This window comes from Bactrocera dorsalis, chromosome 4 (genome assembly GCF_023373825.1).
Source record: "Bactrocera dorsalis isolate Fly_Bdor chromosome 4, ASM2337382v1, whole genome shotgun sequence".
Taxonomy (NCBI): Eukaryota; Metazoa; Arthropoda; class Insecta; order Diptera; family Tephritidae; genus Bactrocera; species Bactrocera dorsalis.
The window spans coordinates 32,140,730-32,165,456 of NC_064306.1; the positions used below are offsets into that span (position 1 = coordinate 32,140,730).

The 24,727-nt window shown below is 34.1% G+C and overlaps 1 protein-coding gene across 15 annotated transcripts in view; it reads left to right on the forward strand.

Moving 5' to 3' along the window:
- The window catches only part of LOC105224085 (cAMP-specific 3',5'-cyclic phosphodiesterase), a 686,633-nt gene that overhangs the window by 496,761 nt on the left and 165,145 nt on the right, over positions 1 to 24,727 (forward strand). For 4 of the 15 annotated variants that reach the window (XM_049456792.1, XM_049456793.1, XM_049456794.1 and 1 more), the window contains exon 2: positions 3,548 to 6,109. The exons of 7 other annotated variants lie outside the window; for them this stretch is intronic. In XM_049456792.1, the coding sequence (XP_049312749.1) occupies positions 6,057 to 6,109 (53 nt within the window). In that variant the 5' untranslated portion in view covers positions 3,548 to 6,056. Of the gene's footprint in view, positions 1 to 2,799; positions 6,110 to 11,989; positions 14,617 to 24,727 lie in introns of those variants that run through there. 4 more of the 15 variants (XM_049456787.1, XM_049456788.1, XM_049456795.1 and 1 more) reach the window with 3 other exon arrangements.

Consider the following 24,727-nt stretch of genomic DNA (forward strand, 5'->3'; position numbering starts at 1 on the left):
CGTGTGTGCTGTGACAACGCTCAGTGAGGCTGTGTGTGCTTGCATAGATTTCCTCCACGCACTTGTACATATGTATATAAAGTGGTCTGTAGGCATTAGTGCGTGTATTTACATATATTATATTTATATGCATATATGTAATTATATATACATATATGTAAATATTAATACTTTGTGATGCGCTGTCAAAATCGGTTTTTAAAGCAGTGACTTGAATATATGTATATCTATATCAAATACGGAAATAGATATATAAATAAGAAGTTGTGTTTCAAAAATAGAAACTAGCAACAAAACTCAATAAATAAAAATATACAGGCGCTCTTTTATAGCAGTGTTTGTTTCCTATTTTGTGGTCTGACAATATGGCGTTTCCGAAAAGCAACTTTATTAATTAAAATTGCTTATGTTTTTGTTGTTTTTTTACCTGTTCAATTATGGAAGTTAATGAGTATTAAAATATATATTTTTCTAAACACAAATTCAGTTATAATAACCAATATATAACCATTTTATAACGAAAACCTTTTTTCAATATAAGTGTATGATAACCAAAATATAACCATTTTATAACCAAAACTGAAATTTCGCTTCAATATTAATGATTTCTATAATATCGTTTTTCCTTCGCCTCTAAACTTATGAATAGTGATGTTACATTATTTTGAATCTTAGGTGACCATGAGTAATAACCGCTAAACTGAAATTTGTGAAATTTTAAAAAATGCACGTAAATTTTTATATATCAGTTGAGGCCTTAAACCCAGAATCTATATAGTGTTTATTTGATTGTTGTTATTGTTATAAGTAGTCTCACCTAAATTGTTTCTCGTTTTAAAAATTATTTTAAATATTAAAAAATATTTAATGAAAAAGGTGATGTTCACATTTCAGTACTATCCAAAATTGTGGTAATTTTTTATAAGTATCATAAGAACGGTGCCTAATTAACACTCCACTATCAGATGTTAAACCGCATCCGTTTTGTTTAAAAACATTCTAACTGTCTGACTAGAAACGGTTGTGTACTTTAAATCCAATCAAAATAGCCAAAGCTATTGGTATATTTTTCATCTTCTGGGAGAGAAATTAATAGATGCAAAATTTCAGATGGATATCTCCAAAAGTATTGTATACAGACCCAGAAACAATCATATGGAAATGGCAAAGTCGGGACAACTCATCATATACATACATATATACTAACTTTTAAAGCGTGTGGAAAGTCGCCTTTTGGGTGTTACAATCTTCGTGGCAAATTTAATATGCCCTGTTCTGATTAAAAATTTTTGCTTCTTCTTCTAAAGGAGCATTTTCATATCAAAAATATTTTGAAAATATTTGTTTTTGTTGTACAGAACAGTTGACAGTCCGTTCCCGGATAAAAGCCGGGTACGTCCCGGTTACGTACAACCAGCTGTCGTGCGAACGCATATTTAAAATATTTGCCTTAGACTATAGTAGATTTTCTCAATTTGAGCTAAGCTACCATTTTTATCTACAAACGAGTTTGGTTTAGCTTCAACTGCAACTGATCAAAAAATCATTATACTCAGAGCTAAAGGTTGCTTTTAATTTTATGTTTTAAAAATTTGTATTTTTTCTTACAAAGTAGTTCCTTTTCAAGTAAATATAAGGCGGTTAAGCAAAAATTCCGGCATTTTTGAACAATTCCCCTCGTCAATTTGAAGAGTTGTTGTCTATAGCCATCCCCTGCAAGGGTTTATCCCGGTTTTAGAAGCTCATAATGCAGCAAGTCTTTCTGATGCCACGAAACTTAGAACCTTTGCTGGGCCAGGTTCCCCATATAACTTTTCGCATTTTGGGGTTGGCGAATGGACTAATTTTTCATTATCAGTAAAATCTGCTGAAAAATGATTTCAAGCAGCATTTTTAAAAAACAAAATCGTCTTTCAACATCTCTTTTTTTGGCATCGATACATATGGGAGCCTTGCTTTGCCTTGCTTTTGAATGTATCCGCCTTCTTTTAAACGTTTTCAAATGGCTACTTGAGTGACTCACAAACATTATGAAATTGAGAACACTCTTTATTGATTATGCTTTCAGTTTCTCAACAATAATTTTTTTTGGCTGCTAAGGATATTCTTCGTTTTTGAAGCCTGCTACTTATAAATCTTGCAAACTACTTTTGACACGTTTGCTCAGCTAGAGCATGTTCCCCATGAAGTTTCACCAAATTGCGTTGACTTTCAGTTGAGATGTTCTTCACATAATAAAGTAATAATAATAATAAAGTAAAAAAGAACTGCCCACAAAAAAAACTTATCGGCACAAAGTTCTTCGTCTTTGATTTAAAATAAAGAATTTTTGTTGTGTACGCTTCACATGACTGGCGTATACTGAAATATTTTGCAAAATATGCTTGAATACAAGGCGTGGGAAAGCTAAGACCTGTTCGATTTATTGGAACAATAAAAGAATACCAAGCTACGACATTTCGAATATAGTTGTCGACCCAATATTTAAAACAAAAAAGAGCCTGATTTTCGGCACTAAAACAAGCTTCTAAACTCGAGTTTTATTAACTTTCTTTTATGACCGATAATGCTAAGACCTACTTTGGTTACTAAGAAACTTGATTAATTGAGCGAAACACAAATTAGAAAATTAAAAAAAAATTATTATAAAAAAATAAAATTCTAAAAATAAAATTAAATTATTAGAATAAATTTTTTTTTCTAATTTTAAATTCTCTTATTTTTATTTTTGTTTTTAAATATTTCATTTTTTTTTAAATATAAATATTTAATTTATTTTTTCAAACCTTTAAAACTTTTGAAATATTATAATTTTTTTATATTATTCACTTTAATTTTTTTAATCATATATTGGCGGTTATTATATATTTTTCTACCCAGTATCCCAAAATAGTTCTATATGTAGTACGCGACTTCTAAAAGTATTTCCTTCTTAAATAGTTCTATTTAATATTCGTCACATTTCCATTCAATGCCAAAGAGTAGATAAATTCTCTGCCGACATTTGTATCACCGCACCCTTAAAGCTTAAAGCATTCCACGCAAAACAAAAAGCAGAAAAAATACATATATAAATAAAGAAAAAAAAGAACGACAACAAAAACAAAATTGCAACAAAAAAGCCGCTGGCGACAGTTTCTCATCACGTAGACGCGAGCATGGAAATTATGTAAAGCAGCATGCCGAATTGTATACAAATAAGTCAGAGCGTGTGCACTCGTGAATAGTGATAGAGCATACAGAAAGAAGCAGCTGGAAGTGTGGAAAAAAATAAAATAAAATGTTAATAAAATAAAACGAAAATATATATAAAAAAATTGTGAAAAATAAGAAGAATTTATTTCGCTAAGCAGCGATAAGCGGCTGAAATTGAAATTCACGAGGAATTATGCAGCAAAAAAATAAAAATAACAATGCAAATTTAATATGATAAAAATCGGGAAAAAAGTTGAGGGCTGAAGCGCAAAATTATTGAAATAAAAGCAAAGCCAGAAATTTTTTATTTATTTAATTTTTTTTAACCAAAATGCAACTCTAATATTTTTAGTGTTTCGATACGCTGGAGAACATGTGCAAAATTAATATTTTAAATAAAATAAATGTGAAAAAAGTGTAGCGGAATAAACAAATAGAAAGTATGTGAATGCAAAATCTGCGCTATGTGTGTGCGATGAAAGCAGGGAAATGAAAGAAAGCAATAAAAAATCAAAAGCAATCACAAAAAAGCAAGCAACAAATCGCAACAAATCGCGGAAAAGTGCAGTAAATAAAAAAATAAATGTCAAAAAAGTAAAAATTTAAGTAAGCAGCAAGTACGCAACCGGAAAACTGCATGCAAAGTAAAAGTGTGCAAATGAGCTGTGAAGTGAAAAGTGGAAGCAAAAAAGGTGGAACTATGAAGCTTGTGAAAAATTTTGAAAATTTTTGAAAAAATTAAACTAAAATCAAAATTATGTGCTTAATTAAGGAAGTTTAAATTCAAATAATGTATGGAAAATAATAAATATTGTTGAAGTACACAAAAAAGCAGCAAAATCGGGGGCAAAGTGCTAATAGACACCTGGAGCTGGAGCTCGTTAAGGATTAACAACGATAATTCTTTGGTTTGCTGGGCATTTATTTAAAGAAAAGTTATGAAAAAAGGAAAAATCAAGTGACGGCAATAAAATCTTAGCAACTGAAGTAATAAATGCGTTTTATTAAGCGCATTGAACGGTGGCTGTAGAGGCGATCTTCAAATATAGTTTTGAAGAAAATTAAAAAAAAAAAATTACTAAAACACAAATTAGTAATGAAGCGAAAAATTATAAAAATCAAGGAAAATTAAAAAAATTAAATTTTCATTAAAATAAAACAAGCAACAACAACAAAAAAGTTAATGTTAGCGCAACAAATTACCAGCGCTGCAGCAAAAAAGCGAAGAAACGACGCAAAAAATATATTTTTAAGATGCAACAACAATAATCAAATGGCAAAATATAAAAAATTTTAGAAACAACAACAATAACAAAAAAGCCAAATACAAGAATTTAACAAAAAAGTCCAACAACTTGCCACAGCTCAACAAATATTTAGCAATATAAACGACAATAGCCATAACAGACGGACAACAGTAACACAAATCAAATTTAAGCACGCAGAGATCAGCAACAACAACAACATATTAACAATAAACGCACCAAACTTCAACGGCATTACAAAGGGAAGCTGCAACGACCACAAGACAACAAACTGAACACACCGACAAACAGCATTACAACAACAATATACAACATTAGCAACATTAGCAACAACAACAAGAAGAAGCAGCAAACATTACAACATAATCACCAGCAACTGCGAAAATTCTCAACAACAACGATACACAGGCCAACAGCAGCACCATCACCACTCCCGCAACAACAAAATCAACAATAACAACCCACATACCCACCAACATAACAACAACAACAACAAGCACACCAATTACAACAGAAATTGCAATTGCTGCCACAAGCGCGCCACACACGCCAACCACAACCGCGACTACAGCTGCCACTACAACAACAACAGCACACCAAACGCAACCGCTGCTGAAGGCGACCAGCAAAGTGAAGCAGAAAGTGCGCAAAAAGAAGCAAATCACATTTAATTCAGAGCCAGTGACAGCAAGCACAGCGCCGCGCCACGGCTACGGCCACGCCCCCACGCACACCCACGCTGCACTAGCTACGGCGGAGGCGGCTGCCACACAACAGAAGACTGAACGATTTGCAAAATCACAAACAGCAGCGTGCATCGGCGCACCGGCAGTCACGACGGTCGCACCGACACGTGCGCTGGCGGCACGAGCGGAGCGCAAAGGTGCGACCGCGACGCAGGTGAGGACGGCAAGAGCGCAGCCGCCGGCGGCTGCCATTGCCAGTCACACAACACTTACAACAAATACCACCAACGCAACAACAACAGCAAGCAAGACTGCAACAAACACACAGTCGCAGGCGCAGCGGTATACGCCGCCAGCGCCACCCGCGCACACCGCCCAAACACAACAACAACCGCAAACACAAACCCAACAACAGCAGCAGCAACAAACCTACCACATACCAAGCATTCCGAGCTTTAAGCCAGCTGTGAAACGCTTGAGTAGCGGTAGCATTGGCAGCATTGGCGCCACCATCAGTGCCGCCAGCGGTATCAAGGCGACACGCGCGCGCTTAGCACATTTTCTGAAAATCCAATCGCCCAGCGCGCGTAAAGCACGCGCACGCCGAAAATCGTCTACGCCCTCGGCGGGTTCGCTGATTGTAGTTGATATCGCTGGTGCAGCGGCTGGTGGTCGCGTTGGCTTGATCGAGGGTGGTGGCGGTGGCGGCAAAGCGGCGCCTGGTGTGCCCATTACAACAGCGCCGACCAGTGGATTTGGTGCTGTGCCGGCAACATTAGGTGTAGGTGCTGGTGGTGAGGCTGGTAACGCGGGTGCTACAGTAGGTGTTGACACAGCAGCAGCCGGTGCGGACGGTACAACAGCGACAGCGTCGGCCACGTGGTGTGGTGGTGTTAACTTTTTGGTGTATATGGTGTGCTCATTCTGTTGTTGTTGCTATAATTTTCGCAACTCACCAACAAGGTAGGTGAATTTATTATTACTTTATGACTTAGGCTATTATATATGTAAGTATTATACTGGTGTAGTGCTCACGAGGAGTTATGGGGTATGTTAAAATTTAATAGATCTTATTGTATCGTCATGTATGAGGTCTTGAGTTATCATGACCCTTTCTTAGTAATTTTTATATTTACTTTAAAGCAATCTAGAGCCTTGATAAAAACTTAATTTCGACAACTTATCTTGGAAGTAACGAAAAACTTATGTAAGAAAATTTTTAGGTTATAAGCGTGATCCATTTCAAGGTTCCCTAATTTTTAAAGAATAAACACAGAAACTTCAAATTTAATGAGCAATGCTTATTATTATTCCAAAGAACATGTTTTGGCATTTATTTTTTGAAGTTTATCTCTTTCAAATGTTGGCCGCGACTACGTCTCCGATGGTCTATCCTTTGAATTTAATTTTCGATGATTCGTTCAAGCATTTCGACTGGCAAGTGGCGAATGACATGTGTGATGTTTTTCTCTAAGGCCTGAATGGAAACGGAATTATCCGCATAGAGTTTAGACTTTACATATCCCCCTACAGGAAAAAAGTCTATCGGTGTAATATCATACGATCTTCGTGGCCAATCGATTGACCCAAAATGTGAAATTATCAACTCCACGAAGTGTTCCTCCAATAAATCCATTGGTTGATGCGATGTGTGGGAAGTGGCGCCCATTTTGTTAAAATTAGTTGTGGCCCAGTTTGGACATCACAGCAAAATAATGAACGCCATTGGCAGTTACGTTCTTAGCGACATCATTTTTGAAAAAATATGGAAATATGGCTCTTTGGTTGATCTTCATCCCAAATGCAGCAATTTTGCTTGTTTACATACCCTTTGACCCAGAAATGGGTCTCATCGCTAAACAAAATTTGGCTCGTAAACGTCGAATCTTCTTGAACTTTTCAAGAACCCATAGAGCGAACCGATGTCGCTTAGTTCAGGTCTTGCACAAGCTGTGTTTTGTACGCTTTGAGTTCAAGTTCTTGACGTAAAATGTGCCAAGCCGTTCCATCCATCAGTCCGACAGCGAATTGGACAAAATGTTATTCACCAGTGATCTCACTTTAATTTATGTTTCAAATCTTGAGGAGCCTGTGTCGATCAGCTGACTGTTGCTGAAGTTGACCCGACAAATAGCTTCGGCTATATGAGCGCATTTGTAACATTTCTTTAACTTCAGTATACACTACTTCCCCCGGCTCCCAAAAGCGTACTCTCATCGAAACACTCTTTATATAGGGAATTTCCTCGAAAACGAGTGGACCGATCGACCGGAAATTTTACACAACCTTTTCAAAGAGATATATCACAAGCGAACAAAAAAGATTGTTGACAATAATCTCTATTCCTTACACCACTAGAGGAGTTTATATTCAAAAAAATAAATAAATACATTCTTTGAGATGCCGCCATTTTCTTTTTTTCAAAAATCAAAATCGTTCCATAATAATATTAAACTATTTGATTTTTGGATTTGAGATAAATTTCTCACCGCCAGACACATTTTTTTGGTGCTCTACCTGGAAGTCGACAGCTAATTTGTTTATTAAAAAATTCGAAAAAATTTGGAGGAAGTATTTTTTTCGAACTTGCAAGTAAATACACCCCTAGAAACTCTAAAAAGGAAACTCGAAATGATATGTTATGTGAAAAAAACAGATGAACTTATGGAACTAAACTATAAAGCTTTCTTTCACACTCACTCTTAAGGTTTTAAATGAAAAATTATTAATTTAGAATATAACTCCTCTCCTGGTTTTTACTTTTTAATGACTTTTATATAAAATTAGCTCCCTCCCAGCTCTCCAATTTCCATTAAGACGCGCCGGCAATATCCTTTCACTACATCCCTCTAACATTTCTCTAAGTATACATTTTTATAGATTTCTAAAGTAAAGCAGCTCCACTTGTTTACAGCCAATTATTGCTTGTAATTAAAATTTATGGCTACTACCTTACCTACTCAATGGCTTTAAGGCTGCATAAATACTTTTTAATGTTACTACATTTTAATGCAAATGAAATTACTACCTTTCTCAAGTCTATTTAGCATCCATATGTACATTCATACATACATACAAACATAGCTTTGGGGCTTAGATTCCATGTACTGCTCACGCTCTGCCGCTCTCTTTCGCTCACCATAACCCTCGTTTGCACCGTTCTTTTGTTGTAATGCAAATTGCTGTCGCTCTTTCTGTAAATCTCGCACTCACACAGCTTCAGGCGCAGATCTTTTCAGAAGTTCATCGGCGGAATTTTGGCGGGGGTCGGGCACATGGCTCACTATAGTCACTTGGCGAAACGTGACGAGTGCATTGTACTTGCTCACCTTTTTGCCATTTACTTCATTACTTTTCTCTGCACTAACTGTTAAACGTGTTTTGCTCTATTAACTAGGAAAAATGCATAAAAATTGCAAAAAAGTGCTACTTTTTATGGGCACAAAAACTCAAAAAAAAAAAACTGGCTTTCAAAGTGATTAAATTGTATAATAAGTACATGATGAATGTACAGTTTTAACGAGCGCTCGTTAAAAGCGCGAAATTAAGTGAGCATTTTTTATTAGCCAAGCTCGAAAAGCTAAGCTAAAACTTCATTATTTTTACAGTTGCCAGTCTGCTTGCTCCGAGTTGACAGTTTACAATATGCTTATATCCGAAAGTTATATTTAAAAAAAAGTTTGAGGATTCCAAATATGAACCGAAAGTTATGCATTGAGTTAGGATAAACTGTTATGAGATATTTACCTAGCCTTCGTACGCTCACAAGAATATAGTTAGTTAGAAGTTAAGGTCAAAAATCGAACGATTTCGGCAAGAGATCGTACAGCTTGCCAAGTTCTCTTACTCATTGCTAGTTTATATACCGCAAGGTAGAGGCCTTACAAATTCACTATTTTAACAATGTAAGGCCCAACAGTACTCTCTGTGTCTTCGGGCAAGAATAAACTATCTCTAAAAAATTATAATGAAAATTCTATACCGTGTAAATCATTTATTAACTTATTCTTTCGATATTATAAAAGCAATCCCTTCTGATAATGTCGTCTGAACAAATGAAGGCCTAAGGGATAGACAAACCACTGCCTCTTCCTCCACGAGACGCTACTACACGGCTCGAAAACGCCGGAAGGCATTGGAGCAGGCTTTGCGTGATCACATTCGTACCAATGGGATGTTTTCCAATCATCTTTCGAGCATAAGACTTTACTATAAGTCAATGTGCAGAAATCAATCTCTGACGTAACTATCGCAACCAGCGTATCGCTGGTCAGTCAAGCGGTACTAAAAGCGATCTCAGCTTATAAAGTCGAATCGCTATTAGTAGGAGTGTATTCGAAGGCTGAATAGCCTGTCAGTTTGCAACCGTGTACATCTGATCTGGGTGCCGAGGCATAAAGAGGTAGCAGGCAATTAGCTGGCCAACGAACTAGCCCCGAGGTTTCTAGGATGATGGGGGTAGAACAATACATTGTGGTGGGGTCCCACACCATAAAGAAGTTGCTCCTCACGGAGGATAGAGTGGAAGAGAACGGCACAAGCAGCAAGCAACAGGTATTCGTCACGCCAAGATACTATTCGGAGGTTAAACCTAGCAATGTTTAGAGATATCATCCACCTCCCTAAGACGAATTCCAAAATAGAAGCAAGCTTAAGGTATTTGGATCCATCTACGTAGACAGGGATCACTACACCTCCATTGCGTGGAGCAAGCTCTTTGAATCGTTCAGAGTGCTACACCTTTGTGACCATGTGTAATATAGGAGAAGGCACAATAGACCATTGGTCGTTATACAAAACTTTAATTATTTTCTAGCTCTCTATCCCTTTTACATCACCAGTCACCATCCAATGCTAAAACGACTTCCACTTGGAGCGTTCAAGCAGCATTTATGAAATCGTGCCTTGTCATCAATTCATACGACATCTAAATTCATGGAGTAGTACTTTCAGTTCCTCATCTTCAATTTTTTGGTCGTCCAGGACGTTGTTCGTCTTCCGAGCCAAAATCTTGTTTTTTTAAATGAAGGAAACCTCTTTTTAAACTTTCGTCTGCTAGACCATGTTCATCGTAACCTACCACCAAATTACAATGACTTTCGGCTGAGTTTTTCTTCATATTATTGCACTGAAGGAGAACTGCTATCAAAACTAGTAAAATTTATCAGCACCTCCAACTAACTTTTTTTTACCTTTACCGCCAAAATAGACTCTACTCTCGCATATATAAATAATATATGAATTGATGGTAGAGATGGTATCCATATATTATTTATTTAAAAACCCAGTAAAAATCAGTAAATCAAAACTAATCATTTGCTAAATCTAATCTAGCCCGAGTACTTTTATGGAAGCAATTTCCCAATCAAAGCAATCAAAGACTTAATGAATGTGTAAATCAATTAAATTTCGCTGTTTGCTTAAAAAATAATAAAATATATTTGAGTAAATATTAAAAATTGCAAAATGCCAAAAAATCTGACGGTAAATAAATGTGCAGTTATTAAAAATATTTTTCAAAGTTATTTTAACTTTTTTTTTAATATTAGCGAAGCACTGGAGTGCGATAAAGTAAACAAAAGTATATAAAAATATAAACGCTTATCAGATAATTACATAAACATATTTATGTATAACTAAGTACCCACTGCCATATCTTGCCACAACACAAGTTTGCTGGCTACTAAGCGCCTAAATTCCTTCAAAAGCCGCCTGCACACTAACTAATAGTCTAGCAGCTTACTAAACGTAAGTCATTCAAAATTAATACCACGCAAACACACAGTAAAAATTATAAAAAAAAATCCTCTACATGTAGATATATACAAGGTGGTGCGTATACTTGTGGCGCGCAGTGTTTGTGCGTTACTTAATACCTCGCGTAATGCGCTAACAAATTTATAATTGTAAGCTATTAATCATTGATAGACTAGGCGCAACAGTGGAACGCCTTCTAATCACACACTTGTGCACACGCACACTAGAACACTTGGTAGTGCCCTCCACCTGGACTATTACTTACCAAACTTGTTCTAACTATGGCGTCGAAATGCAGCCAAAGCAACCAAATCGACGGCAACACGAACCATTATTCAGCTGGAGCCAGCTACCGAAACGTGTTGGCAGGCGTTGTTGTTGTTATCGATATGTATGTAGATAGCAGTAGACCGCGTGAAAAAGTAGCAATAAACAAAAAATAAAAAAGAGCATAAAAGAAGCCGCCTAAAAGCCAGCGAAAGCCCACGGGTTTTCCATAAATAAAAGAAAATAAATACGTGTAAAAAGCGTGGAAGGAAATCCAATATGAACCACTGAGATAAGCGAGATAAGCACACGCTGCACACACGCGCAGCTACCAGCGCACGTACTGTGCGCTCAAACTCTTACGCGCGCTCGCTCTCTCTCTCTCTTTTTTATGCGCTTAACCAACAATATAGCATTTCTCCTGAAAAGTGCGCTACTGGTATAAGTAACCACAAAATCCCACCAAAACAATTGCCAAATGATTTGTCTTTTGGCCGTCGTGGTTAGTTTTCGGTACGCGCTCTCGCGGCCGTTCGTTTGCTCGCACATGACTTTTTGCTAGAGCGCGCTTGGTAAGTGCTGCTTAGCCGTGCAGAGTTTGTGATGCTGAAATGTTACAGAGCATTCACCACACATACTTTAGCGATTTTAAAAGGCCACCCATTTACCCACCACCCACAGTGATGATTTTTAATTAGAAGGATTTAATTTTTGTTTAAAATTGTATGAATTTTTAATAAAGTTTTTTAAAGTGATATCGCCTAGAATAATGGAAAATGTATACCCTTATTGACTTGAAGTTAGTACACAACTTTTTGCAGAAATCCGTACCACTCTTATTGAGCCTGACCTTGCCGCCTGACCTGCCTGCTTAACGCTATTTTCAAATTTCTCGCAGCCAAAGTCAACTAAGTCAAGTTTTTTTATTAAAGTGTCACTTGTTTTGACATTTACACAACTTAAAGTGACATTTGTGCCGACTGTCAAATTTTCCACAAAAATAAACAAATAAAATTTGAGCGCTCTAACATCTCATTTGACAATACACTCTTGCAGAGCAATACATATTGACGAGCGCATAGCTATTAGGTTGACGCACTTGCCACTCTCAACCAACCCTGTGCAATATGCGGCTCTTCCGGCGTCTGCACACAACCAACATTATAAGCGCCTTGGTCGTCGGTCGCACGCACATAATCTGACATTATAAACATAATAATTTGACAGCTGCCGAGATTTGTCTGCTTTGTTTATCTGTCAATGCTTGGGCAACGCATATGCGCGCTCTGCCATGTGCTACGCACACGCGCTCATTTGGCAAATTTTTGGCTCTCACGAAAATCATTTGACTTGACAATCTGCTCCAAATTCACTTGGCGCCGGTTATTTGCGCTCCGCTCGAAAACACGAACCGTGATTTATGCGCCCAATTCGCACTAGCACTTGCTGGTGCCTCAACAATGTCTGATAAGTGCTTTACGAGTATATATGTTTGCTGATTAGTTGTGTTTTTGTTTTTGGTGGATAGTGCCTAACGTTCTCCCTCTTTAGCGCGCGCTCAATTCTTGGTTTATTGCTGTGGGTTGCGCGCTATCGTCACCTTGCGCTGGGCGCTCGTCAATTGGCGCTATGTCTGAGCGTCGTACACAGTTTAATGGCGTGCTCATTGTATGCTCTCCACACAACACTCCTGCCTCGTACGCACCCTCTAGACGCAGCAGCCACCCAACCAACCTGCCAGCCGGCCTTGCCATCGTCGCGTAATCAGCAAACGTCGCCAGCTTAGCTGTCGCTCGGCAATTTTGCTGCCTCTTTGTTATTTTTGTTGACGTTGCTGTGTTACTGAAATCGTCAGACCACTTCGTTCGGCTGCTCTTTGCTGCTTTTGGTTCATTTCATTTATTTCATCTCCGCAACTGTGTGTCTACAGCGCAGTGCCGTATTAATGCTTCAAAACAACGTGTGCTCATACGCTCGCGCTCTCTTTAAGCACATGCTGCTCAACGCAGTTTAGGCTGGCGCTCTGCTCACAGCATATTCATTTTCATGATTTCTTGCTTAACGTTACACTCACCTCTCTGCCGCTGCTGCTGCTATTGCTGCTCACGGGCGCCTTTTGGTGTTTATGTGTGCGTGTGTTTGTGTAGAATTTTTGTGCAGTTTTTCTCGCCAGCAACGACATCGTCTTCATCGGTTTTCATAACTTCGTGCGGTTCGTGATTTTCAACGTCTCGAGTTCTCGATGTCGATGTCGCCGCGACGACAGCAATGAGACATATACATTTTTTTCAGCCATTTAACATTTTAAGCAAAGTATTTAGGTGTTTTTAAATAATACACACGTTGCTTGCAAATCAAAAAATATATACGCGTACATAATTCAAGTGGACGGTGGTGAAAAGTGTCGTTGATACGCGTGCGTGTGCCGTTGGACGAACCACAACGAGAAAAAAGCCAAACGCTGTGCAGCTGAAAGGTGGAAAAAATATTTATTGAAAAAAATTAAAATGCTCGAACGGCAAATCTGTCATTTCCATTGAGTGAGGCGGTCAGTGCGGTGCAGTGTCGGGCCGTATGTATTACACATTGCTGCATAGTGAGTAGGTCACAGCAGCGCCAAGCTAATCAGGCAGGCAAAAAAACAAAATACAGTGTCACTGCTTGAAGAAAAGTGTGACAGCGTGAAAAAATAACATATACTGCTTTAAAATAAATTACAAAGCTAAAACGTCACCAGCACAGCAGCTGTGGCGTGATGCCACTCGCGCACCAAATGGCAGTGGCGGTAAATTATCAAAAGCTATAAAATAGAATTCTTGCAATAATAAAAAAGCCAACTCAATCGCGCCGAAAACAATAGCAGTGACCGCGCACCGTGCATGCAGCAGACGCTGGTGCGGGTAGAACAGCAAGAAAAAAGCGAAGAAAAAAACAGAAATCAAAAGGCGCATAAGGCAAAGCAACAGTGCAGTCAGTAGCAGTGCAGCTGTGCTCGCACATATTTGCATTAGTCGTGTGTGTGTGTTCGCGTGTGTTTAACTGTGCACGAGCACATCACAACAATTGCAGCCTTACTTAAGTGAATTAAAAGTGAGAAAGCAAAAAAAAAAAATATAATCGGCACAAACATAGCAACAACAAAAAGAAACATAAGGCAGTTAATGCACTGCCGCTGACATTTCGGACTATCAGTGAGACTGGCTGGCGCTATTGCAGTGCGCCGGCCAAGCAGTTAACTGCAACAACGCGTGGAGTTGCTTACGAAAATCAAAAATCGAAAATCGAGTTGTGAAAATAATTACAAGAGTGTTATTGAAAAGTGAAAAGTGTTGTGTGCGGGCACTGCAGTATAGACAGCGCCTGCAGTGACGTGTTTCATTCATGCACGTATGTACATGTGTGTGCAAGCGCATGTGCTTTCGTGCGTATTTGCGACTTATGCCGAGGTATGCTATTAATTTTTATGCAAATATTGCAAGCAACTAATAAAAAAACTGTTAAAAACAATTTTGGTATGCATATGCTTGTGTATTTAGATACATATGTCTATATACAAGTTTATATAAATAGCATAGCCAAGTATACAAACTTATAAGCTGCTTTAGTTAATTTTTTTTGCTGTAGAGCATTTTGCAAGCCACGCGAATTTAATGAACGCGTATCGAGATGAAAGTCAAGGTCAACCAAGCTGCTAACTAAATTACAGCCAACCTACTTACATACATATGTATGTATGCATAAGCAAATATCCATATGTATGTGCATACATACTTGTATTTATATGCATGCTCGTACATTTGTTAATCAACTGCAGCCCACTTTTCAATAAAACAAGGTAGACAGGTGGTATAATTAACAGTGTAGGGTGTATTGAATAATATAATAATAATCAGTAGAAATAAATTTTAAGCAGCATGCAAAATATAGGTACATATGTATATACAATATATTCAAAACTAATAATATCGCTGGAATAAATTACAGTGTTGAGGGCATAATTAAATATTTTAAATTTGCAAAGCAAGTAAATTAATAATTATAATCCGCAGAAATTGAATATATGTGCAAATTTAATTGAAAAAAAAACAATATGTGGATAAAATAATTTTTTTTATGTCATATAATAATTAAAAGTTCGATCTCAAATAATAACAATTATTATTATTAAAAAATATATTTTATTTCCATATAATAAATAAAAATATTAAATTGTTTTTTTTATGCAACGGAACTTATACAAATATTTAAAAATATCATTTTTGTTTTTGCTTTTAAGTTTCATCTGCGAAAAAAAATATATATTTTATAACAGTTTCATATTGTATAAAATATTTATTAAAATAATCTGCCATTTTATGCAATTAAAAAAAAAAAATATTTTCAAAATTATAAAAATTAAAGAAATCTGAATTTTATATTAAAATAATTTTTTTGTTGTACCTTTTGATTTGCCAAAAATTTTAATAATTTTTAATAAATTAAAAAAAAAAAACATTAATTTAAAAATTAAAATTGAAAAAAAATCTGAATATTATAATTAAAATAATTTTTATTGTAACTTTTTAATTGCCTAAAATTTAAATAATTTTATTCATAGAATTGAAAAAACAAATTAATTTAAAATTTATAAAATTAAAAAAAAATGTGCATATGATAATTAAAATATTTTTTTTGCACTTTTTAATTTGTCAAAAATGTTAATTACTTTTTAATACAAATGAGAAAAAACAGTAATTAAAATATTTTTTTTGCACTTTTTAATTTGTCAAAAATGTTAATTACTTTTTAATACAAATGAGAAAAATTTAATTCAAAATTATTAATTAAAAAAAATCTGAATATTATAAATGAAAATTTTTTTCTAATCTGCTAGTTTATGCAATTGAAAGAAAATAAATTTTAGAATTTAGAAAAATCAGATTATTACAATTAAAACATTTTTTTTTTTTTAAAGATGTTTTTTAATACAAATGAGAAAAATTTAATTCAAAATTATTAATTAAAAAAAATCTGAATATTATAATTAAAATAATTTTTTTGTGCCTTCAATTATATAAAAAAAATAATCAAAATTTTTGGCAAATTAAAAGGCACAAAAACATAATTAAAATAATTTTCTTTTTGCCTTTTAATTTGCCAAAAATTTTATTTATTTTTTTTATACAATTGAGAAAAATTGATTTCAAAACTTTAAAATTAAAAAAATCTCAATATTATATTAAAATAATTTTACTCGTTTTCTTGTTGCCCTCAAATCATGCACCGCCGTGTACCTTTTGATTTGCCAAAAATTTTAATTACATATTTAGCTGCTGTCCACCGTGTTAGCCGCACCCACTTATTAATATTAATTAGAAAAATCGTACATTCATGCATACACAAATGTATGTACATATGAGGCACACGAAAAGAGCGTCAAAGAAAAAAATTTTAGGCAACAATAAAAAATCACATAAAACGAATATTGTCTTGTACCGTATTGTAATTTCTTGTTATTATACTTGTCTGTACTCTTTCTAGCATAAATTAATTGCTTTGCAAAACATGGTATTCTAACAGTCTGCAGAATTTCAATTAACTACACCTGGTAACAAAATACAGCCATTGATTTAAAGACATAGTCGTAGCAATAGGGGGCTGAACAAAATTTATATATGCTGATATTCGCGAAAAAATTAAAAAAAAATTCATAAAGTATATATTATTTTTTTAACTTAAAGAAAATTTTAAAACTCGAAATTTTAAAATTATATTAATTAATTAAAAATTTTCTTAATATAATTTTATATTTTGAAAAATTTAAAATTGAATTTTAAAATTACTATTAATTTTTCAATAGATGCATATGTACCCATATTTTTCAAATAAATTTGCTTATAATTAATTTCTTCTGATTATTATTATGTATTATATAAAATTACATTTGAAAAAAGTGTCAACATTTTATTTAATTGGTAAATATTGGGTAGTCGAAAAAGTCTTTTCGTATGGCAAAAAGTGGTCGATCAAAATAGTACATATTTGTTGATTCATTTATTATTATAAATATAAAAAAAAAATAAGTTAAAATTTAATTAGAAATACGAAAAGACTTTTTCGACTACCTAATATTTAACTTTCCTCTATACAATTTGAATACCTTAAGTACTGACGTCACTTTAGCGAAATCTCATTTATCCATAGATTCATATATTTCCATCCCACAATTAATTGTTTAATCAAAAATCTATAAAGCTTCTTGCTCTCTACGATATTTTGTTAAATAGTGTACGACATCGTAATATTTTACACCCATCAATAGCTTTCTCGACATACACCGACACCACATAACTCTGTGTAATTTATGTATGTATTTATTTATTCTAAGAATGGCATAGTTGAAATACATTTCTCTGTCGGCAAAAACACTCAACCACACTATTTTCGCACAGAACACCCACCATACGCCAGCAATTCTGCAATTACACAAGCCTGTACTCGTACTCTCGGTTAGCAAATGCGGCCCGTTAGAAAATTAGGTATGTGCAGCGTGTTGTAGCAATCACTTGAATACAAAAGCAAATCACTTTTGATTTATACGCAACTTTCGAAATTTGATGTTCGCATCTGGAATTTTATATTTCAAGAGAATTTTTGTAATACCGTAATATGGCGAAATTGTGTGCCTCACTGGCAGCCAATAAAACTGGGTATTTTACGATAGTGATTCGGAGCATTAAATTTCGTTCGTCGGTTTATTGCATTCGATTTGCAAATTCTTGCGCCAATTTAAACATTGAAAATTTGCGTAATTCAAACAGTGTTGCCACATATGAGAAAGAAATTAAATTGCAGTTTCTATAATTCAGGAAGTGCAAAAATTTTTTTATAATATTGTGCATTAGTAGTCTTGAATAAAATATGCCAGTTATGCAGTTAATTATGAAAGTGATTGAAAAAGAGTTGCCACGTATGCAAAAAAATATGAGGAAGTTCCAGTTCGTTAAAAAACTGTACTTGTAAATAGAATAGATTTCAAAAAAATACTTGAGAATTAAAAAAATATTTTAAAAGAGTTGCCACCTATTTGAAAGCATATGGAATTTGCGGTTCTTTAATAAAATTGTAAATTTAAAATATTTTTGGGAAAAATATACCAGAATTAAAAATATTTAAATTTTTTTTTTAAAAAGAGTTGCCACGCATAAAATATAAATAGTAGTTCAGTTAAGTTTTCAAAAGCAGTGTTTTTGTATACAGTATTATCACTGAAATATACCAATATTTTTTAATAATATATAAAAGGCATACTGAAAATTTCAACAACTGTTTCTATACAGTTGCCACCTGGGCAAAAATTTAGCAGCCCTTTCCTTATTTCATGAAAACAAATATTTTTACTAAAACAAACCTGTTTTTTGGAATAAAATATCACAGAAATTAATCCAATAAGGAAAATTTTAAAAGCGTTGCCACCTTTGTACAACTAACAGCACTTTCATTATTGATTAAAAATAATAATTTTTAAGTAGAGAAAACAGTATTTTTGAATAAAAATTACCTCGATTAACAATAAAAATTATCAGCATTTTTCATAAAATTTACCAGTATTTTAAAAAATGTACCAGTATTTCTTTAAAGTTTACCAGTACTTTTTTACAAACTATACCAGTATTCATTAAAACATTTACCTATATTTTTTTTTAAATTTAACAGTATTTTTACGAAGCTTACCAGTATTTTTATAAAATTTGCCAGTATTTTTCACAAATTTTAATAGTAATTTTACAAAATATACCAGTGTTTTTACAAAATGTGCCAGCGTTTTTTTACAAAAATTACCGGTACATTTTACAAAATTTATATTTTTTCACAAATTATACCAGTTTTTTTTTTAATGCAGCAGTATTTTTTAAAAATTTACTAGTATTTCCGAATTCAGCCCCACAAGTAAACACATTAAGCTCAGCCTTTCAATTAATTTTTAATTCGACTCTTTTCCTAGAACCTCCCTGCTTTCAAACCACTTTACGCAGCTAAGGGTTGTTCAAAAAAAAATTTAATATCAATTAATTAGAATTGAGGTTTTCCATTACAAATCAAAGGAAAATATCTGAACGAATTCCGAAATGCAAATAAATGCTTGCTTTGAAGTGTAAGCGCTGAGTGAGTGAGCACGCTGCCTCGACGTCACAATGCCAACAACAATGGCAGTGTTGACAAGAAATAACATTAAATTAGACAAGCAATAGCAGTAGCTACAACAACAACGTTATCTGTCATCAACAAAGCAATCTTCAATCAAAATAGCAATAACAAAAGCAACAAAATGAAATGTCAACCACAAAGGAAAGCAAAACCAGCAGAAAAAAATAGTAATAACAAACAACAACAACAACAAGTATAGTTTGACGATAAAGCGTCATAAGAGCGACAGAGAACAACATTAGTCAACGGGCAATAAGTAAGCGCGCACGCACAAGACATCATACATATGCATATATGTATGTATATATGTATGTATGTACAGGCGCACGAAAACCATGTTTTGCAAATAAGACTTCTGTTAGTAAGGCAAATATCACGAATATAGAAATCCACAAATCCAAATAAATCTATGCTGCTCCATACAAATTACCCAGTTCAACTATCGGCCAAACGAAAATTGCCGTCTGCCATTGCGGTAAGAACCGAACGCACTTAGTGCGCCACCCCGCCAGCCACCCAGCTTCGTAACGGCTGTCGGTAATCAGTTTGTGCACGTATATGGCGAACAGATGATGCTCGCCACTCCAAGCTGTTGCTAGGTTGCTACAAGCGAACTTACTTAGATGGAAAATAATTGACTGATTTTAGTTGCAAACAAGTTGACGTGTTTGGCAATCTGAATTTTCAGTAAGAAACAAAAAAACATAGAAAACAGTGAATCCAAAAGTGGTTGAATTATTGCAAAAGCTTTGAATTCGTTGAGCTGGAAAAAATGTTATAGCATAGGTGACGCTCGCATCAGAATTAATATTCATTTTCTAGCTAGTTGAGGTTTGGTATGGAAATTTGAACATAAATATTACTTTTTTATTAAATTTTCGTAAAATTTCTGTAGATATGTTCATTTGGTGCAAAACTCATAGTATTATCTGAACGCATTAGGGATGTCGTCATTTATTTGAGTTTCGTTAGGAAAATTTTGTTGTGAAATTTGCGAAATTTACTTTGAATAATCTGTAGGCCGAACAGCAGTTTCAGTATTTATATTACTTCATTTGCATTCTTATATAGAGTGATCCATAAGGAGGTTCCCCACTTTTTTAAACTAAAAATACAGAGACTTCAAATTTAATGGTGAATGTTTATAAGCATTCGAAAGAAACTTCCTTATTTTCTGAAAACCGTTGAGTCCAATTTTCGATGGCTCCTTTGAGCATTTCGTTTGGTAACTAACAAATGATATGCGTGATCTTTACTCCAAAGCCTAAAACGAAGCGGGATTGTCCCCATAGATTTTAGACTTTACATATCCCCACAGAAAAATATTAAGGGTGTGATATCACGCGATCTTGGTGTCCAATCAACGGGTCCAAAACGTGAAATTATCTTTACACCGAAGTCTTAATAAATTCATTGATTGGTGCGATGTATGGGAAGTGACGCCGTCTTGTTGAAACCAAATGTCGCCGAAATCGCGGACTTTTATTTCACGCATCAAATAGTCGGTTTTTCGTGGCGCCTCATCATATCCTGCGGAGGCTATTGACGGTTAAGTTCTCGCTAGCATCACTATTGAAGAAATATGGAGCGATGATTCCACCAGCTCACAAACTACACCAAACCGTTGTTTCTTTTAAAAATAAATGACAGGTCTTGCATCTCTTCAGGTGCTCTTCGTCCCAAATGTGGAAATTTTGCTTGGTTACATACCCAGTGAGCCAGAAATTGGTCTCATCGCTGAACAAAATGTGGCCAAAAAATGTCGGATCTTCTTGGGGCCTTTCAAGAGCCCATAGAGCGTAGCGAAGTTGCTTGGCAAGATCGGTCGACTTCAGTTCTTGCACAAGCTGTATTTTTTATGCTCTTAATTTAAGATATCGACTTAAAATGGGCTTATTCGGTCCATACGTCAGTCCGAGTTGCTGCGAAACTCGCCGAATCGACTCTCCAAGGTCTTTGTGTACAATCTCAGCTGCGGCTGCTATATTTTCTTCACTGCTAGCTGAACGTGGTTTGTTCGGTCGAAAATTATCCAATAATGAAGCTGGGTCTCAAGAAAGTTATTGAAAAACGTACCTCTGCTTGAATCACCAGTAATAAGATATAATATATAAGATATTCGAGGTTTCCTTCAGAGTCTTTTAAACTTCGTGGCATACTTAACTTGACAATTTATGCTCTGATTATCTTTTTGAAATATTCAAGCTCGTTTTGTTTTTTATAATTTATTGTAATGTAAGTACCAACTTTTTGTTTCAAATGCTTTTTGGTTTCAAAATCGTAAAAAAATTGTAAATAATTGAGTTCAACTTTGGCCACTGTTATATTTCCTAGTAGGCTGAAATTCATTACATCTACGCAGTGAGTCGAAGGCTTCAATAACGACGGCTGACGCAGTACATCACAAACACACACATACATATGGACCTTTAGTAGGTAAAATACAGTTGCTAGTGTAAAGAGGGTGGGAAAGTGTGCGCGACAAATTCGACACAAAAGACAGCCAAGGCAAAGGCTTTGGCCAGCGATAAAGCATCAAAGCAGCATACGCACACACCCACACAAGCACACTACACAATCAGTATACTCATGCTATATCTATGCTATTTGCTTACTTAGCTGATTTATTACGAGGAGCGCGCTTTGTCGTTGCATTAACACGAGAATGGTTTTCAAATATTTCTAATCATAATTTGCTGCGACAACAAGCTACAGAAGGGTACTTTCAGCTCGTCGCCCAGCAACGCGTAAAAATTAAGAAAATTTCCTAAATTTCATTGTACTCCTGAATCCAATAAAAGTTTGCTAAATAATTTTCTTGCCGGTGAAGCGCTCTCAAGGTGCTCGAACTGATACTAAATAATACGTTGAGTGGGCAAATAAGACAATTTTCAAATACTACACGGGAAATTTGCCGAGACCGCGACGAGCGCACGCATAAATTTGTCTAATATTGCGCGTAAGTAAAGCAAAATCAGAAAGAAGGTATTGAATAAAAACATATATTTTTTTTATTTTTTTATATTTTTTTATATATTTTTTTTTATTTTTTTTATAAATTTTTATATATTTTTTTTTTGTACGGTACTTGCTTTTGTTTTTTTTTTTCGTACTTGCTCTTCAAAATCACCGAAGAGTCTTCTTGTGCGCCCTGCTAAGCTGATTAATTGCGTTTTGAGGTTACACAGCGGCACACGCGCTAACTTCAAAGCTTTCACGTGTGTGCGTTTAGGCGTGGGGGTCCACACGCTGCACGCTCGCATGCCGCTTTTGCACCTCAATCTCATCAACTGTCTGCAGCAGCTCCATTTTGCTATTTTTCCTATACGACGAACATAACAGTCTGTATATATGTGTGTGTGTGTTTGCGTGTGCGTGTCGGTATTTGTGCGCTTTCCTCCGACACAGACACTCACCCTTAGTCATTAGGATTTTACCTTTTTCTACTTTATTCGGTAAAGTTTTTGCTTTTGCTCAAATTCTTTTCTATTTTTTTCTTTTTTTATTTCTGTTTTCGTTTTGCAAATGCAAAAAGTTTTGCTTAATAGGAAACTCTTTTCTTTTACTCTAGTTGTCGCTACGCCTTTGATTTGGCATAACTCTGCCTTGTGTGGGAACAGTGGGTCCAACAAACATTTCAGGGCCACTCATTCCGTATGACTTTTTTTCTTTCCTTTTCCCTTTGCCTTCAATCGCTTTCGTTTGACCTCGCCTCCCGCCACTCAAAATGCTGTAGTTCGTTTTGTTTATCTTTATCTTCAGCTTGCTGTCATTTGGTAGGTAATGTAATACCTATTTCACTCATTTCACGTGCCCTGCAAATGAAAATGAATTAATTTTTTAATTTCTATAAAGCAGTTTGGTAGCGAGAAAGCGCTTCAACTGATTAAGGTAAGGAAAAATGTTAGTAGAGGCTGCAAAGCTGGCAAATTAATTAGATTTTTATGTTTATATAATCGGAAAATTAATTTAGATAGTTATATATGTACAATTTTCCAAAGTTAATTTCGGTAGTTCATCAAATTTGCGCTTTTTGTAATATTTTTTTATGGAAAATTACTATTTGCTAAGTTAAGTATACCTCTTATTTCGACCTTTTGAAGCGAACAACCGAAGGTTTCTTACATATCGAATGTGTTCATGCAGTTACGACGCTCCCAGCGGTCTACAGTTTGAATTGCTTCATTATTTTTGTGTGAACTCGTATGCAACTTCACTTTTAGCATAATGCCCCCTAAAGTAGACAATGCTTGTTGATATGTGTTGTGATATTTTTTCACTTTTAATATTTTATTTTATAAATTTCTCTGTTGCTATGGTTCTTTCCTAGTCGTGTGGTACTAAGAACACGATTTAAATATTGTTTAGAAAATTTACAGGTTTATGCGCCTAAAAGATGCAACAATAATAATAAGCTGCAGATAAAATTATTTTTATTTATGGCTCGAAATTTCTTATTTTTAAGAAACTTTTATTAAAAAAAATTGGAAAATTTAAAAAATTAAAAAAATAAAAAAAAATTAGAAAATTGGAAAATTAAAAAAAAATTTAAAAAAATTAGAAATTTAAAAAAATGTAAATAAAGATTAAATTTAAAAATATAAAAACTAAAAATTTTGAAAATTAAAAAATTAGAAAATTAAAAATTTAAATGTAAAATTAAAAAATTAAAAATTATTAAAATTAAAATAAAAATTTAATTTTCTCCATAAATAAAGATGGTCGAATAAATATTTGAAAGAACTTTACTTTAAAAAAATTTAGTTTTCGAAAAATGTTAATTTTATTTTATTCTTAAAATTTACTACTAAATTTCTTGTTTTAGGAGCTCATAATTAAAAAATTTTGAAAATAAAAAAAAATTATATAAAAATTAAAAAATTTAGAATATAAAAAAATTTGAAAATTAGAAATATTTAAATAAAAAAAATAAATTTAATTTTAAAAATTAATAAAATAAAAGTTTAAATTTTTTCCTAAAAAATATAAATATTTAAAAGGACTTTTCTTAAAAAATTAAATTTTTTCCAAATATAATCAAATTTCTTGTTTTTAAGAAATCATAATTAAAAAAATTTGGAAACTTAAAAAAATTATATGAAAATTAAAAAAAAATTAGAAAATTAAAAATATTAAAATAAAAAAATTTAATTTAATTTTAGAAATGAATAAAACAAAAGTTTCAATTTTTTCCTAAACTAAAAATGGTAGATTAAATATTTGAAGAAGCTTTCTTTAAAAAAATTTAATTTTCGAAAATTGTTAATTTTATTTTACTCTTAATATTCAGCTTCTATTTCTGTTTCAATTATAGTAGATAGCTATTTAAATATATACATATATTTGTTATTTTTCTTCATTAAAAAATGA